General features: G+C 38.6%; 1 protein-coding gene across 4 annotated transcripts in view; it reads right to left on the bottom strand.

Annotated features, from left to right (window-relative positions):
* SCEL (sciellin) overlaps positions 1–14,132 on the bottom strand; it is a 125,464-nt gene that overhangs the window by 34,417 nt on the left and 76,915 nt on the right. For all 4 annotated transcript variants that reach the window (XM_039519741.1, XM_039519731.1, XM_039519723.1 and 1 more), the window contains 7 exons: positions 9,508–9,604; positions 8,737–8,799; positions 8,291–8,359; positions 4,911–4,979; positions 2,873–2,947; positions 1,418–1,483; positions 44–97 (listed from right to left, as the gene is read on the bottom strand). In XM_039519741.1, coding sequence (XP_039375675.1) covers positions 44–97; positions 1,418–1,483; positions 2,873–2,947; positions 4,911–4,979; positions 8,291–8,359; positions 8,737–8,799; positions 9,508–9,604 — 493 coding nt within the window. The remainder of the gene's footprint in view (positions 1–43; positions 98–1,417; positions 1,484–2,872; positions 2,948–4,910; positions 4,980–8,290; positions 8,360–8,736; positions 8,800–9,507; positions 9,605–14,132) is intronic.

Raw genomic sequence — 14,132 nt, 5'->3', positions numbered from 1 at the left:
GATTCAGAATTAATCATAATATAAACACTGTGCTCATTCTTACCGTTTAGTATCAACTGTAGTTGTGGTGGTTGTGTCTGGTGGGGTTCTGGACTGCCTGTATTAAAACATTCAATGAAAAGTATCTGAACATTTTTCTTTAAGAAGAAAATTCATTCTCTAATTTGCCATTTAGAAATAGGTTTGAGAGGTGCAATAGAATACGGAGAATGGTGAAATTAGCATGCTCCTTCACAAAAAGCTATACATTCATTTGTTATTACAGAAATATGCATAGCCCCTCCATAGTAAGATTGGAGAGTGCATTTCAATGAAAGGTCAGTTTTCAGACTGCCACACCCACAACTCCCAACAACTTGGTAAAAACAAAACAAAAACAGTTGAAATTTGTCCATAAGAGAGTTAGTGGGTTGGTTTGTTTGTTTGCTTGTTTGTTTTAATACATTTTTGGGTAAATCAGATATCCCATTTCAAGTTATGTAGGTATACATGTTTTGACTGGTTGAAGATTTATTCAGTCTTGTACATACAAAACTCCACAGTTTATATTCATACTTTTCATACATAATTTGTATGTGCAAAGTTTTTCTTTTTACTGAAAAAAGTTCACTATTTATCTATATGCAAGAATATATTTAAACAATTATAAGCAGTTCAACATCAGGCCCGTGTGTTCATATAAGCTTTTGTGTTTGCATACAACATGGCCAAGTTTGGGTGGATTTTCATAGGAAAAGGCTTATCTCTGACACAGGGCAACCCCCTACCAAATTTGAAGGCATTGCTCCAAAGCAGGGATCGGCAACCTTTGGCATGCGGCCCACCAGGGTAACCACCCTGCTGGGCTGGGCTGGTTTGTTTACCTGCCTCGTCCACAGGTTCAGCCGATCATGGCTCCCACCAGCCGCAGTTTGCCGTCCCAGGCCAATGGGGGATGCAGGAAGTGGCGCGGGCTGAGGGATGTGCTGGCCACCGCTTCCCTCAGCCCCCATTGACCCCAATCCTGCAAATATGTATGCACCTGCTTAAATTTATACACTGAGTTCAATTCACAAAATTTTGCTTCCGTAAATAAAATTTCACTTAGAAACACTGAGATCACAATGCAATTTTTCAGAATAAAGATAACACCCACATCTTGTGTGTGTAAATATACACATTTTCAATAATTCATCCATATTTAACATTGAGATGTGAGCAGTTTCATTATTCATCAGACAGAAAGCAGATGCAGCTGTAGCATTAAAAACTAAACATTCACTTCTTACATAACTGCAGCTAATTTTAGCCCAAGTTTTTCTGAATTTCCTAAACCCCGGCTACTGAGAGCTGATTCAGTGGAAGTTAAGCGTCCTCAGCACCTTGCAGGATCAGGTATAATAATAATAAACACCTAAATGCTATTCTTAGTTCTTACCCTTTGTTTTCCACAGTAACTGTGGTGTTCTTATAACCGGAGACTGGTGGTGGCATCCAAGACTGCCTGTTAAGTATTAATTAATAATTCAATTATAGAGTATGAGTATGTAGTGTTTAGTGGATGAACAGCAATTTAATTTTATTTGAAAAGAGAATGTTAGAATCTCAGAAGTGATACAGAAAATGCTTATAACATTTCCTAAATTCTTCTTCTTTTTTTAAACTTATTTTCCAATGCCTTCATAGCAACCACCATCTTGACACACCATTCTGTTCACTCTGTTAGAGCATTTAATGCAAGTGGACATAAAGTGAAACCTTTAATTACAGTGGTGCAACCAATGTACAAAATACAATCTTTGGTCCAAGTTCTTCTTTGGTGCAGCTCAGGTGAAGAAAAAATGTAGCCCCTTGTGCCAATAAAACAGGTCTTATGAGGGACAACTAGATGGGTCAAACCCCCAAAGCCCAGCTGACAGATCTGGAAAGCTTGATGTATTTACGTGGCCTCCATAACACATTCAGATTCTGCAGAATCTAAGTTTTCATTCTAACAAAAGTAAGTTTGTAGCCATCATTGCTGTGAAGAAAAACCTTCCAAATGTGAACCGAGTGTAATTAATGCAGTGGTGTCTTCCCACGTCTGCAAACAGCCTAAGGAAAATGACTGAGGGGAATAAACTGTCTGCCCCTCCATTAATCTCATTAGGGATGTTAATTCTAACACAACAACAATACTTTAATTTCAATGTCAACAATTTAATTGCTGATCATTTTAGTATATGGAATGGAGATGGAATTGGAACAAAGCCAGAAGGGACAGAATTTGGGAGCTGCTGCCAGGAAGGTAATGCACAAGAAAATGGGTATCCACCAGCAGCCCATTTTTAGTTAATAATTCAGTTCTCTGCTAGGGATGCCACCTGGGCAGGTTTTCCCAGAATCCCCCTTTTTTTGAGGTAACTGCCCTGGGAAATCTGTAAGGGTACTCAGTACACACTTCCAGTTGTCCAGTTTAATAGACTCAGGATCCTACTGGGTGTCCCAGTCTTCTGAACCTTACAGGTGGCAACTCTATTCTCTACTCCATAGCCAATTGTCTCCATCTCCCAGCTAATGCCATTGAAATCAAACAAGTTTCTAACCCTAATTTTTATCTATTATAGAAGACAGTACTATTATTGTTCATTTTTAGTGAAATAGTGTGTAGTGGCTCTAATCAAGAACCAGTGCTAGACCCTACCCAAATAGGCAGTAAAAAGAGAGTCCCTGCCCCCACAGTGATCCAGTGGGGAATAGCCAGATAATGATAATTTTCAGGAGCAGAACTCTTTTTAAAAGAATTCCAAACTTGTTAGAGGAAGTTATTTTTCCAATATATCTTAGCACATTACTGATGCACAACAGTACTGTATGTATCCTCGGAGAGCAAAACAAAGGTGATATTGAATACCTTTTGTGCTTCACAGGAGATGTGGTGGTGGTGGTGGTGGTGGTGGTTGATGTATTTGAAGGAGTCCAGGACTGTCTGTTAACAAAAGAGACTTAGTTTGCTCATTGTTTTTCAGTGAGTTATGATTTTAATTGATAAACTAAGGAATGGGATCTTTGCTATCACAGCACTCTTTAAAGGATGGAATTATAAACACTAATTGGTACAATTATAGCTACATATGTTGGCTAAGATTTTCAAAAGTGATTAGTGATTTCATTAGTGATGGCACAAGGGGCTTAGTTTTGGATGCCCAATTTAAGATATGTTGAAGGGTCCTTATATTCAGAGGGTATTCTGAAAAATCCGACTACTTTAAAGTGTCTCAAATTGGGCACCCAAAATCATTAGCCCCTTGTAAAAATCTTGACCATTATATCCATCCATGTCACTACACTACATTTTATAGCCACCAAAACATTAAAAAAATCTCTATTTTTCACATTTTTAATTGTATGTTTCTTAATCAGATACTATTATTGTGGCAATGCTGTACGTTCTCAATTCCTTTCATCTTCATCAGGTGTGCCATAGTATGCATAGATCAGGAATGAGGTTATCCGTAACCAAAGCTATCAGTGAGGCTATCCGTAACTAAAGCTAGCAACCACCTCCATCAGCACTGGTTTGGTTTCAGATGCTTTCTTATTATTAGGATGGAAGTTCAACAAAGTATGAAGCACATTTACTGAGGAATGCCGCTATAGGGCCAGCGATCATGTGGTCACCAAAAGCTTTGGAGTTGTAATAAGATCACCAATGATGGCCATAGACTGAATATCAAGCCAGACCATCTTAAGAACCTAGGTAGAGATCAATCTGGGTGCCGCATGATTTACAAGAAGGCTACATCCTTTGGGAGTTGCCATGATGATGATGATGGATGATGAATGGTGTACATTTAAGTACTTGCCTACAAGACTATTTGACATTCTACCCTACAGCGATTTCCTCATAAGAGATTTTCATTTCATAACTTATTGTCCTATTGTCTCAACTTTTGAACTAGTGAGGATAAATATAGTATGAAATCAATCACAATTCTTGTTATGAACATTCTTCAGGGGAACAATTGTAGAGGGCCAGTGCAAAGCCTATGTACCGTTTAAGTTCCACCATGAGTCCTCTTTTGAATTTCTCTCTAGGCATATTCAGAATTATCTCCAGTCACAACATAAAACCCAGTTTATATGATATTTCACATATCATTACCATACTGATTAACAACAAAGTTGTGAGAAATATTAATACGAAAGCATAGTCTCACTTGCACTGTACGTGTCATAGTCACTCAGTTTCACTTTAGAGTTATCTCACCACTTCCCAGGGTTACACTTACATGTACCGTTTGATTATCATAACCAACTATACTGGACATAATTTATCACTGATATAACTGACATTGAATGAAGTTGGACCAGCAGGGAATTTGACCAATTGCATTTATAAATATAATAGCTGAGCTTTTTTGACCTTTATTTTCTTAAATGGAGACTTAAATTACTCATGTGCCAACAGTAATTTAGAAGGTATGTTTTCAGTGTTGTTCACCAAACGCTAGTATATATTTAATGTGGTCATCCCTGACTCAACAAAAAATTTAGAACAGGTCAAAACTTTTTGCCAATGGAAAACTGGGTTTGAATAAATGAAAATTTTCACAGAAAGTGTCTGGTTTCCTCCAAACTTTTAGATATTTTTCTTTGAAAACCAAAAACCTCCAACCCAATTTTTGTTTTAGTTTTCAGCTGCCAAAAATTCTTTCAGTTTTTCAATTTTCATTTGTTCAACAAAGTCAAAGTTTTCTGCTGAAAAGTTTGATGAAAAAGTTTTTCACCTAAATTAAAAAAAATATTCTCACCAGCTCTGAAATCTTTGTCACATCACACACCATTGTTTATGCTCTCTATTCATCCTTGATATATGCATCACTAATAAAATAACAGTAATAAGAATGTATAAGGATATTTTTAAGGGTTAGCAGGTCTCAGACTCTTACCTGTTAGTTGTCCTATTATCTAAGGGTGGGGAATTATTTGCTTTATCAGCATCTCTTGTGTCTGAAATTCTGTATAGAAATACAGAACAAAATTCATTTTCATAAAACATTTAGATTAGAATCATGTCTTTAAAAATACACTAAATAAAATGGCAACATCAACTATTACTTGGTGAGGCTGCATAGCTTATGACAGCCAGTACATGATGTTGATGAGTAAGAATAGTATAGTAACTGAACCAATACACATAATTTCAATGCATACATGTGACTGAAAAAAAGATTATAAACTATGACTAAATTCTGAGTGGTTAAATATCCTGTAACTACCACAGTCGTCATTAAAATGAAATGATTAGAATTTTTCCTTTAAACTGTCTGTGACTACTATTAAGATCAAACTGTTAGAAAGCCTTTTGATGAGGCAGTACTGTATATTTATAATCAACCCCCTCTTCCACTGTCCCATGAGAGGTACAATGTTCTTTCATGATGGCTTTTAGAGATCAATGTGATTTGAAGAAACTCTAGTACAGAATCAGTGATGGAACAGACGTGTGACCTTCAGGGGTAACATTAGCCAAAGAGGTTAGATTATTTGTACTTAATATTGATTTTATTCAGCCATTAGATTTGCATTAAGGATCAAGCACATGACTTTTCATGCCTTTTATGGATTCTATAGTCATTGCCTAAAACTTTTCCAAACTGTTAGTGAATTCACTCTTAGGATAAGATAGCATTTTTATCTTTCACTAAAGTCTGAGTATCACAAATATTCTAGCAGAACTGATAACATTTACCAAGTTCTATCCTCATTCCATGTGTGGAACTCCCTTTGGTATCAACAGGAGGTCTGCACAAAGATCAAGTGTACAATATATACTTTAAGGTTGATTATAAACACTATGTTGGAGTTGTTTATCTTAAATGTTTGGCTTAAATAACTGAAAGCAGTTGAAGAGCTCTGAAGAAAAAAAAAATCCTGAAGAAGAGCTATGTGGCACATAAAAATTTCTTTCTTTCATGAGCAGTAGTTGCTCCAATAAAACAAAGGTTCTCAACCTTTTTCTTTCTGAAGCCCGCCCCAACATATTATTAAAAACGCCACGGCCCACCTGTGTCACAGTAACTGGTTTTCTGCATATAAAAGCCAGTGCTGGTATTACGAGGTAGCAAGCAGGGCAATTACCTGGAGCCTCAGGTCACAAGGGCCCCCACAGAGCTACATTGCTCGGCTTCAAGCTCAGGTGGCGGAGCTTAGGGCTTGGGCTTCAGCCCCATATGGCAGAGCTTTGGTTTTCTGCCCTTGGCCCCAGAAAATCTAATGCTAGCCCTGGTTGGTGGCCCCCCAGATTCTTGCTCGTGGCCCCCCAAGGGGCCTCGGACCCCTGATGAGAATCACTGCAATAAAAGATATTATCTCACTCACTTGTCTCTGAAAAATGGTTGTCAGTCAAGACCCATTTATTTAAATACAAAAATGAAAATAATTGCAGGGGTTTTTTTATAAAAAAAAGAGTGCCCATCCAGTGCAATAGACACAGAACAATAATTAGCCATGTTCAGTCAGAGAACTACTAATCAGATGTCACTGACTGAAACAAAGAATTACATATTCTGCCTTCAGATACACATGTGGAGCACCGATTGCTTTCAATGGAAATTCTTGCATAGCCATTCCAGGGTCCAATTTGTGCAATGTGTTTTCTAGATTTTTTTTTAATTCTTAAAACTAGATATGTAAGTAATTCAAGTTGCTCATGCCCCAGGCAATTTGTGACTGTAGCCTGCAGTTGTTCAGAAGACCACTAGAGGTCTCACTAAGCTTGCTAACATTACAGGGGCCATAGGGATGAAAAATTCTTAAAGTAATTCTCAACCAGCTGTTATTCACTGAGACTTACACCCTTGTCCTTCATTCTGCTTTTTATTGAGGACATGGCAGAAAAATCCAAATCTACTTCTTTAATTTCCCTAGTGTTACTGTCCTGACATCTCACCTCTCATGCCAACAATGGAGTGGAAGACTGAGGTTGGCATAAGTGTTCTTTTTATTTATTTCAGTAGCCTTTTTCAAGACTCAGATATCATAGAAGGCAATTGTTAGTGTTTATTCTTCACCACATCAGTTTTGGAGTCAGCAATAGTTTGTACAAAGAAGTAAAAGCGTAAAGATCATCATGATGACTAGTTGATTTTAAGGCATGTCTTCCACCTCTTCCTCACATATCTAATTAGTTCTCAATTAGAAGGGAGAAACAATCTGGGTAAAATAAGACACGTCCCTTTCCCCCACACTTCTCATAAATAAAGTAAGGGTTTATGATACATTGTGGGAGGGAAGTGTAGGGACTCGGAAGGAATGAGAAATTTGGGTGAGGCTTCTTCAATGTGAATGTTTGAGGCTGGCCCATTGCTAATTCACATACATGACAGAGACTGTATTTGCTGTCAGAAATGTTGTATATATTTATATGTCACACAGAGGAGCCAATTCTCCACTCACTTGCATGGGAGTAAATCAGCAGGAATTCCATTTACAATACTAGGAAATCCCTTTTAATAGTAGAATCTATTCAGTGCTACAGACACAGAATAATAAAAATAGGAACTCCCTTTTGAAGGTGAAAACAAGTCTAAACATCAACATAAACTTATGTGCAGACTGGTACACCATTCTGCTATCTGAATGCTTTCTGGACACAGAACTATGCAGCCAATATATCACTCCTCACATAGGTGCTGATTCCGTGGGTGCTCTGGGGCTGGAGCAGCCATGGAAAAAAATTAGAGGGTGTTCAGCAGCCACCGGCAGTCCCACGGATCAGCGCCTCCCTCCCACTCCTCCTGTGTGTCGCAAATCAGCTGTTCAGCAGCATGCAGGAGGTGCTGGGGGGTGGGAGGGGGAAGAGTGGGACAGGAAGAGGTTGGGGAGGGAATGGGAAGAAGCAGGGCAGGGGCAGAGTGGGAGCAGGAAGAGGTGGGGCAGGGGTAAGGGCCTGGGGGAGGGGAGGAGTGGGGGCAGGGCCCAGGGCAGAGCGAGGGCGGGGCCTGGGGCAGAGCAGGGGTTGGGCAGGGTGTGGCTTGAGGGAAGGGGTGGAGTGGAGTGGGGTCTTGGGCAGAGCCAGGGTCGAGCATCCCCCAGGAACAGAGGAAGTCAGTGCCTATGCCTTCTCAAGACAAAAGATCTTGGAGGGAAAAATACACATACAGTAGTTTTAGAAAATAAATAAATCAGACTACCGTGGTATAAATGCAAAATTTAATATGCCACTCATGCCATTTTACTTGTTAATACTTTTCCTTTTGTAGACAAAACATATACAAAACACCACTTGCATGAAAATGACAAAATATTGTATACAAGAATATGCTACCTGTCTAAAGTAGTATCAGATCTGTATCGGCCAAGTAAAACTTTCTGATCTTCCTTTTCATTCAAGTTACTGTTATAAAGAAAAAATAGTTAGACGTAATTAAAAACAAACTCTTTTTAAAGTTTGCATTTGTTTGCAAAAATGACATTCTAAATAAGCATATATACAAATGTATTTTAACATTTTTATTCATTTGATCAAAATGAAAACAATATGCAAGTGTTGATGTAAGACATTATGCAGTTCTCCAATATATTCAGAGTTAAGGGCCAGATCCTGTTCCCATTGAAGTCGATGGGAGGTAAGTAATTAATGATAATGGGAGGAAGAGCAGGCCCAAATTGAACAAAACAAGTTCTTTGCATAAACAGGACTTTAGTGTGTGTATTTGCCTTTATCTCTAGCAATACCATTTGACAGATGTATAGACATACTACTTACTGTACCTCTGTAAACTATCTTGAGATTTGTATTGGTTAAGCACAACTCTGCCATAGTTTTCATTAGTACTGCAATTAAAAAAAAGTCAGATCTTTGGTGAAAATCAAATTATTTAAACAAAGACCAATTTCTTGACAACGATTTATGTCTTGACTCAGATCTAACATCAGTTTTAAACCATTTTAACTCCACTGACAGCAGCTCTTGTCTATACGCTCTTTGGAATGGGGACTGTCTCTTACTATGTATTTGTATGGTGCCTAGCTCAATGGATGCCTGAACTTGATTGCAGCTTCTAGGGATTATTGTAATACCAATCATAATAATAGGGCACCACAGTAGGTTTAAGTATTGGTCCTGATGCAATTAAGTTCCTTAAATAAACGTGTCAACATTAAATAATTGGCATTTTTCCAGACATGGAAAATCAGGTATTCCAGTAATCAAAACATAAGGGAATGTCATCTTGAGCCTATCCTGTGAGGTGCTGAGCACATCTAGCAAGATGCTGTGCACTCCAAGCTCCCACTGATGTAACAGTGGAAGTTTAGGATGTTAGCTTGCAGGAGGCGTTCAGCAGCACCTCAGAGTTGGGCCAATAGAGATTTTATAGTGAAATAAATGCAAACCCACTTGCTAAAGCATTACTCTTGCAAAAAAATTAGATGATAGAATAATTTTTTTTTAAAAACCAGAAGAGTATGTTAACCTGCAGTCAGGGAAAATATGCTGCATATGATCTTTACTGCCTGAACTGAAATTAATTCTTTCCTTACCTCTCCTCCTCAGGTCTTTTCTTTATCCAGCTGCTATCCTGCAACAGGGTCCTTCGCTTGCTGTTGTCATCATGAACAACCTGTTGTCTGCTTTTCCCTGTAAGAGTGGGACTCTTTGTATTTATCAATGCAGAAGCACAATTATTGAAAAAACTATGCAATAAAGGTCTAAAACTTAGAATAGCATTAGAAATACTTGTTTTTCTGAGAAAGTTTGCAATATAGCTATATATATTTATGGCACAAACTGAATCTTTAGATATTACACATGAAGATCAAGGCTTCTTTAATATCAGTCTGCTAAGCCACACATGCAGTCGTTCAGCGGGTCATTTGGGTATTAGAAGTTACCTTCCTAAGTGTTCCATGTTTTACCAATAAATAACCTGCTGTGCTGCAACCAGTGTAGAAGTCCCTGAATCCCACTTTACCAATCTGAATTCACAATTTCAGCTTAAAAATCAACAGCTTGATTTACTTCTGAACGAACACAAATAGAGTTGATTTGATGAGTGAATTAGAAAATATCCATTCATGTGTTACAAACATGCAAAATAACCTTAACGAACAGTCTTAATGCCTGGTACACTGAAGAATATTATTTCATATGATCCATGAGAACATATTCTCAGTGTATTAGACAGCTGTGAATAATTGTGCTTTTAGTGGTAGTTTGGCCCCATGGGAAAATCCTCCCTGTTCGTTCTTAAGCCTATTACAGCTACACCTCTACCTCGACATAACGCTGTCCTCGGGAGCCAAAAAATCTTACTGCGTTATAGGTGAAACTGTGTTATATTGAACTTGCTTTGATCCACCGGAGAGCGCAGCCCTGCCCCCCCCGGAGCACTGCTTTACTGCGTTATATCCGAATTCATGTTATATCGGGTCGTGTTATATTGGGGTAGCGGTGTATATCCTTTTCTCCCCATCTGAGCTCCTTACCATCACTTTGTTTTCTACCATTACTGCACCTTCCCTTTAATTGTGTGTTCAGCTGCAGTGGAAGCTCAATCCTGCAGTCATGACACATGCAAACTCCTTTTGAAGCCAAGTTGGAGGTGACAAATTAGACTTATGACGTACATATGAGACCCTCATTAAGGACACGAACTTAATAAATTGGGCCTGGTCTACACTGGGCGGGGGGGGTTCGAACTTAGGTACGCAAGTTCAGCTACGCGAATAGCGTAGCTGAACTCGAACTACTTTAGTTCGAACTACTTACCTGTCCTGACGGCGCGGGATCGAAGTCCGCGGCTCCCCCATCGACTGCGCCACCGCCGTTCGCGGTGGTGGAGTTCCGGAGTCGATGGGAGCGCGTTCGGAGTTCGATATATCGCGATATATCGAACTCCGAGAAGTCGATCGCTACCCGCCGACCCGGGCGGGTAGTATGGACGTACCCTTGGAGTGCTAAGAAACAATGGGTTCTGCACTCTCTTTTGGGAAGCCTATTGGATTACTATATCGTGCCTAGCCTCTGAGCACCACAGCAAAAACACTTCAAAACTCCTTGCTTCACTCAGAATGGATTTGAGCAGATATAACTAAACATCATTCAGATTGAAAACATATGGTTATGCTCTTTGTGTTTGGAAAGACATATCACTTCACAAACAGAGTACACACAGTCGGTATTGTGTTCATTTGTCGCACCAGTATATTGCTCTGACTTGTGAAAAAAGGAAGCCAAGTTCCTTTTATCCATGAAATTCAAGTGTAGTGACAAGTATGAAGAACCACAAATACATAGGCCAGATAGAGGAAGTGAAACACAGCAAAGGAGATGATTGTTTCTTTTAAGGGAGAGTGCCTGGAGTACATTCTTCAGAAATATTTTCTTTAGTGAAAAATCAATGTCAGAGTACAAAGATGGAATTCTGTATTACATTTAAAATCAAGAAAAGACTGCAAGCCCTAACATGTCCTCTACCATTTTCTGTGGTTCCCTGTCAGGGCCACCCAGAAGATTCAGGGGGCCTGGGGCAAAGCAATTTTGGGGGCCCCTTCCATAAAAAAAAGTTGCAAAACTATAGAATACTATATTCTCGTGGGGGCCCCTGTGGGGCCCAGGGCCTAGGGCACATTGCTCAATTTGCCCCCCCCCCCCCCCCGCCACTCTGTTTTCTGTAGGACAACTGGGATGTTCACATGCAGAATCAAAGACAGATTTTTGTCACTGGACCAGTAATGTTACCAATATTTTAATATGAGCTTCCAAAAATGTCTCCCTAATTTCTCCTTCTCTTGCGCTGTGGTTGTGAATGGCTAGCCAACTACAAAAGAAGTTTCTCCTCCCTTGGTTTTCACACTTCAACTGCTAGAAGAGGGCCTCACCCTCCCTGATTGAACTAACCTCATTATCTCTAGCCTGCTTCTTGCTTGCATATATATACCTGCCCCTGGATATTTCCACTACATGCATCCGACGAAGTGGGTATTCACCCACGAAAGCTCATGCTGCAATACGTCTGTTAGTCTATAAGGTGCCACAGGACTCTTTGCTGCTTTTACAGATCCAGACTAACATGGCTACCCTTCTGATATTTTTTTCCTCGTAGCTACAGTCAAAGATGGAGGCAGCACCAATTAGCAATCAAACCTATATTAAATGCACTTGCCTATAAAATGTATACTTTGCTCAGTGTATTGATAGTATAGCACAGTATTGTGTAGTATCATGATGGACATGGAATAACAATCACAATAGGCAGGCAGACAAATAGAACTTCCGACATTTGACAACTGAGGATGGAGGTTTGAAGACTTTGTAAAGGGAACTGTACGCTCTCCCCCTCCAAGTAATTTTTTTTAATACCTTACATCTGGTGCAAAACATTTGCTCTTCAAAATTATTTTTATGAGCTCCAAGCCTAAAAGCCATCTTCTGCAAGAATGGGTTAGCAGTATCCAAAAGGAAGAACTCCATCAGAAATAAGGAAATCTTCCCAGCACTCCCTTCATATTGGTAGCATAATTTTAGCAAAGGACTCCTGCAAACCCTTTCCAACACATTTAAGGTTCTGCTCTAAAGTCAGTTACATTCTCACACATCTCTAAAAATCTGCTATTATGCATAAGCACAAGCATAGATGTGGTGTTTTCAAGATGCACATCAATATATACCCAAGAGTACATCAAGCCTAGTGTGTGGAACATTCATTTCTCCCCAGTGGCACATCATGAGAGTAAAATTACTCCAAAAGTCCATTTTGGATTTTTTAATACTTCTTAATTTAATAATCCAATTAACTTGAAATGAAGCCCCATCTAGAGGCAGCAGATAAACAATAAGCATTTAATGTTTGCTTGTAATACTGCAGTGCAAATAGTTTACTGTTAATGTGTGTTTCTACTGTATGTGTGGCCCTATCTGCATCAAATTGTATCTGTACTGATCAAGTCAAGGATGAAATATATTAATGTGCTTATACAGATTTAATGCATATATTTTGCTGCAGCTTGTCCTTAGCCCTTGAGCAAGTACAAAAGGGAGGGGAGGATACAAGGAGCAACCTTTAATGCATCTGCAAAACCGAGCACATGCTGCAGCCATTTCAAGCATGTAATGGTGGCTTTGCTCCACAAGAATTCCTGTTTGAGGCGTTCTCCTTTGTGTAGTGAGGTTCCTTGCTATCCCCTATGGATGCTCTGCGGAAATGCAGCAACTAACAGAGATTTATATATCAGTTATTTTAAATGGCAGTATAAACATATTTGCTTAAAACCAAGGAAAACATTTTAATTAGGGCTGTCAATTGATCACAGTTAACTTAAGCAATTAACTCAAAGCAAATTAACTTGATTAAAAAAATTAATCGCGATTAATCACAGTTTTAATCGCACAGTTAAACAATAATAGAATGCCAACTGAAATTTATTATAAATCATTTTGGATGTTTTTCTACATTTTCAACTATATTGATTTCAATTACAACACAGAATACAAAGTGTACAGTGTTTTGTTTTTGAGTGCAGTTATGTAACAAAAAAATCTACATTTGTAAATTGCACTTTCACAATAAAGAGATTGCACTACAGTACTTGTAAGAGGTGATGTGAAAAACACTATTTCTTTTGTTTATCTTTTTTACAGTGCAAATATTTGTAATAAAAATAGTAATATAAAGTGAGCACTCTACACTTTGTATTCTGTGCTGCAATTGAAATAAATATATTTGAAAATGTAGAAAAACATGCAAAATATTTAAATAAATTGTATGCTGTTACTGTTTAACAATGTGATTAAAACTGCGATTAATCACGATTTTTAAAAAAATCTCATGATTAATCGCAATTAACTTTTGTAATCGTTTGACGGTCCTAATTTTAATAGATATGGGGAAGTAAGAAGCCTGTTTAGCCTTTGCTTGTTTTGGAGCTGGTGTGGAACGAAGCCTTTTCTGAGGTTCTGAAATGTTCAGCTATGAGTCTTTCCATGGCTGGGTCCTGATCCTGCTTACAATGTAGTCAGTGGTAAAATTGTAACTGACGTCCTTTTTCATAGGAGAGGACCCTGGGTGTCCAGCCAAAACCAGAACCTGAAGTGCTTGAAATCTTTTAAGATTTTTAACGCAATTGTGTCAAATGCAGAAGAATAGGTGTCATTAGGCTTCTAATAA

This window comes from Mauremys reevesii, linkage group 1 (genome assembly GCF_016161935.1).
Source record: "Mauremys reevesii isolate NIE-2019 linkage group 1, ASM1616193v1, whole genome shotgun sequence".
Classification (NCBI taxonomy): domain Eukaryota; kingdom Metazoa; phylum Chordata; order Testudines; family Geoemydidae; genus Mauremys; species Mauremys reevesii.
Note: the sequence above shows the minus strand (reverse complement) of the source record. Positions and strands in the feature narration are given on the sequence as shown.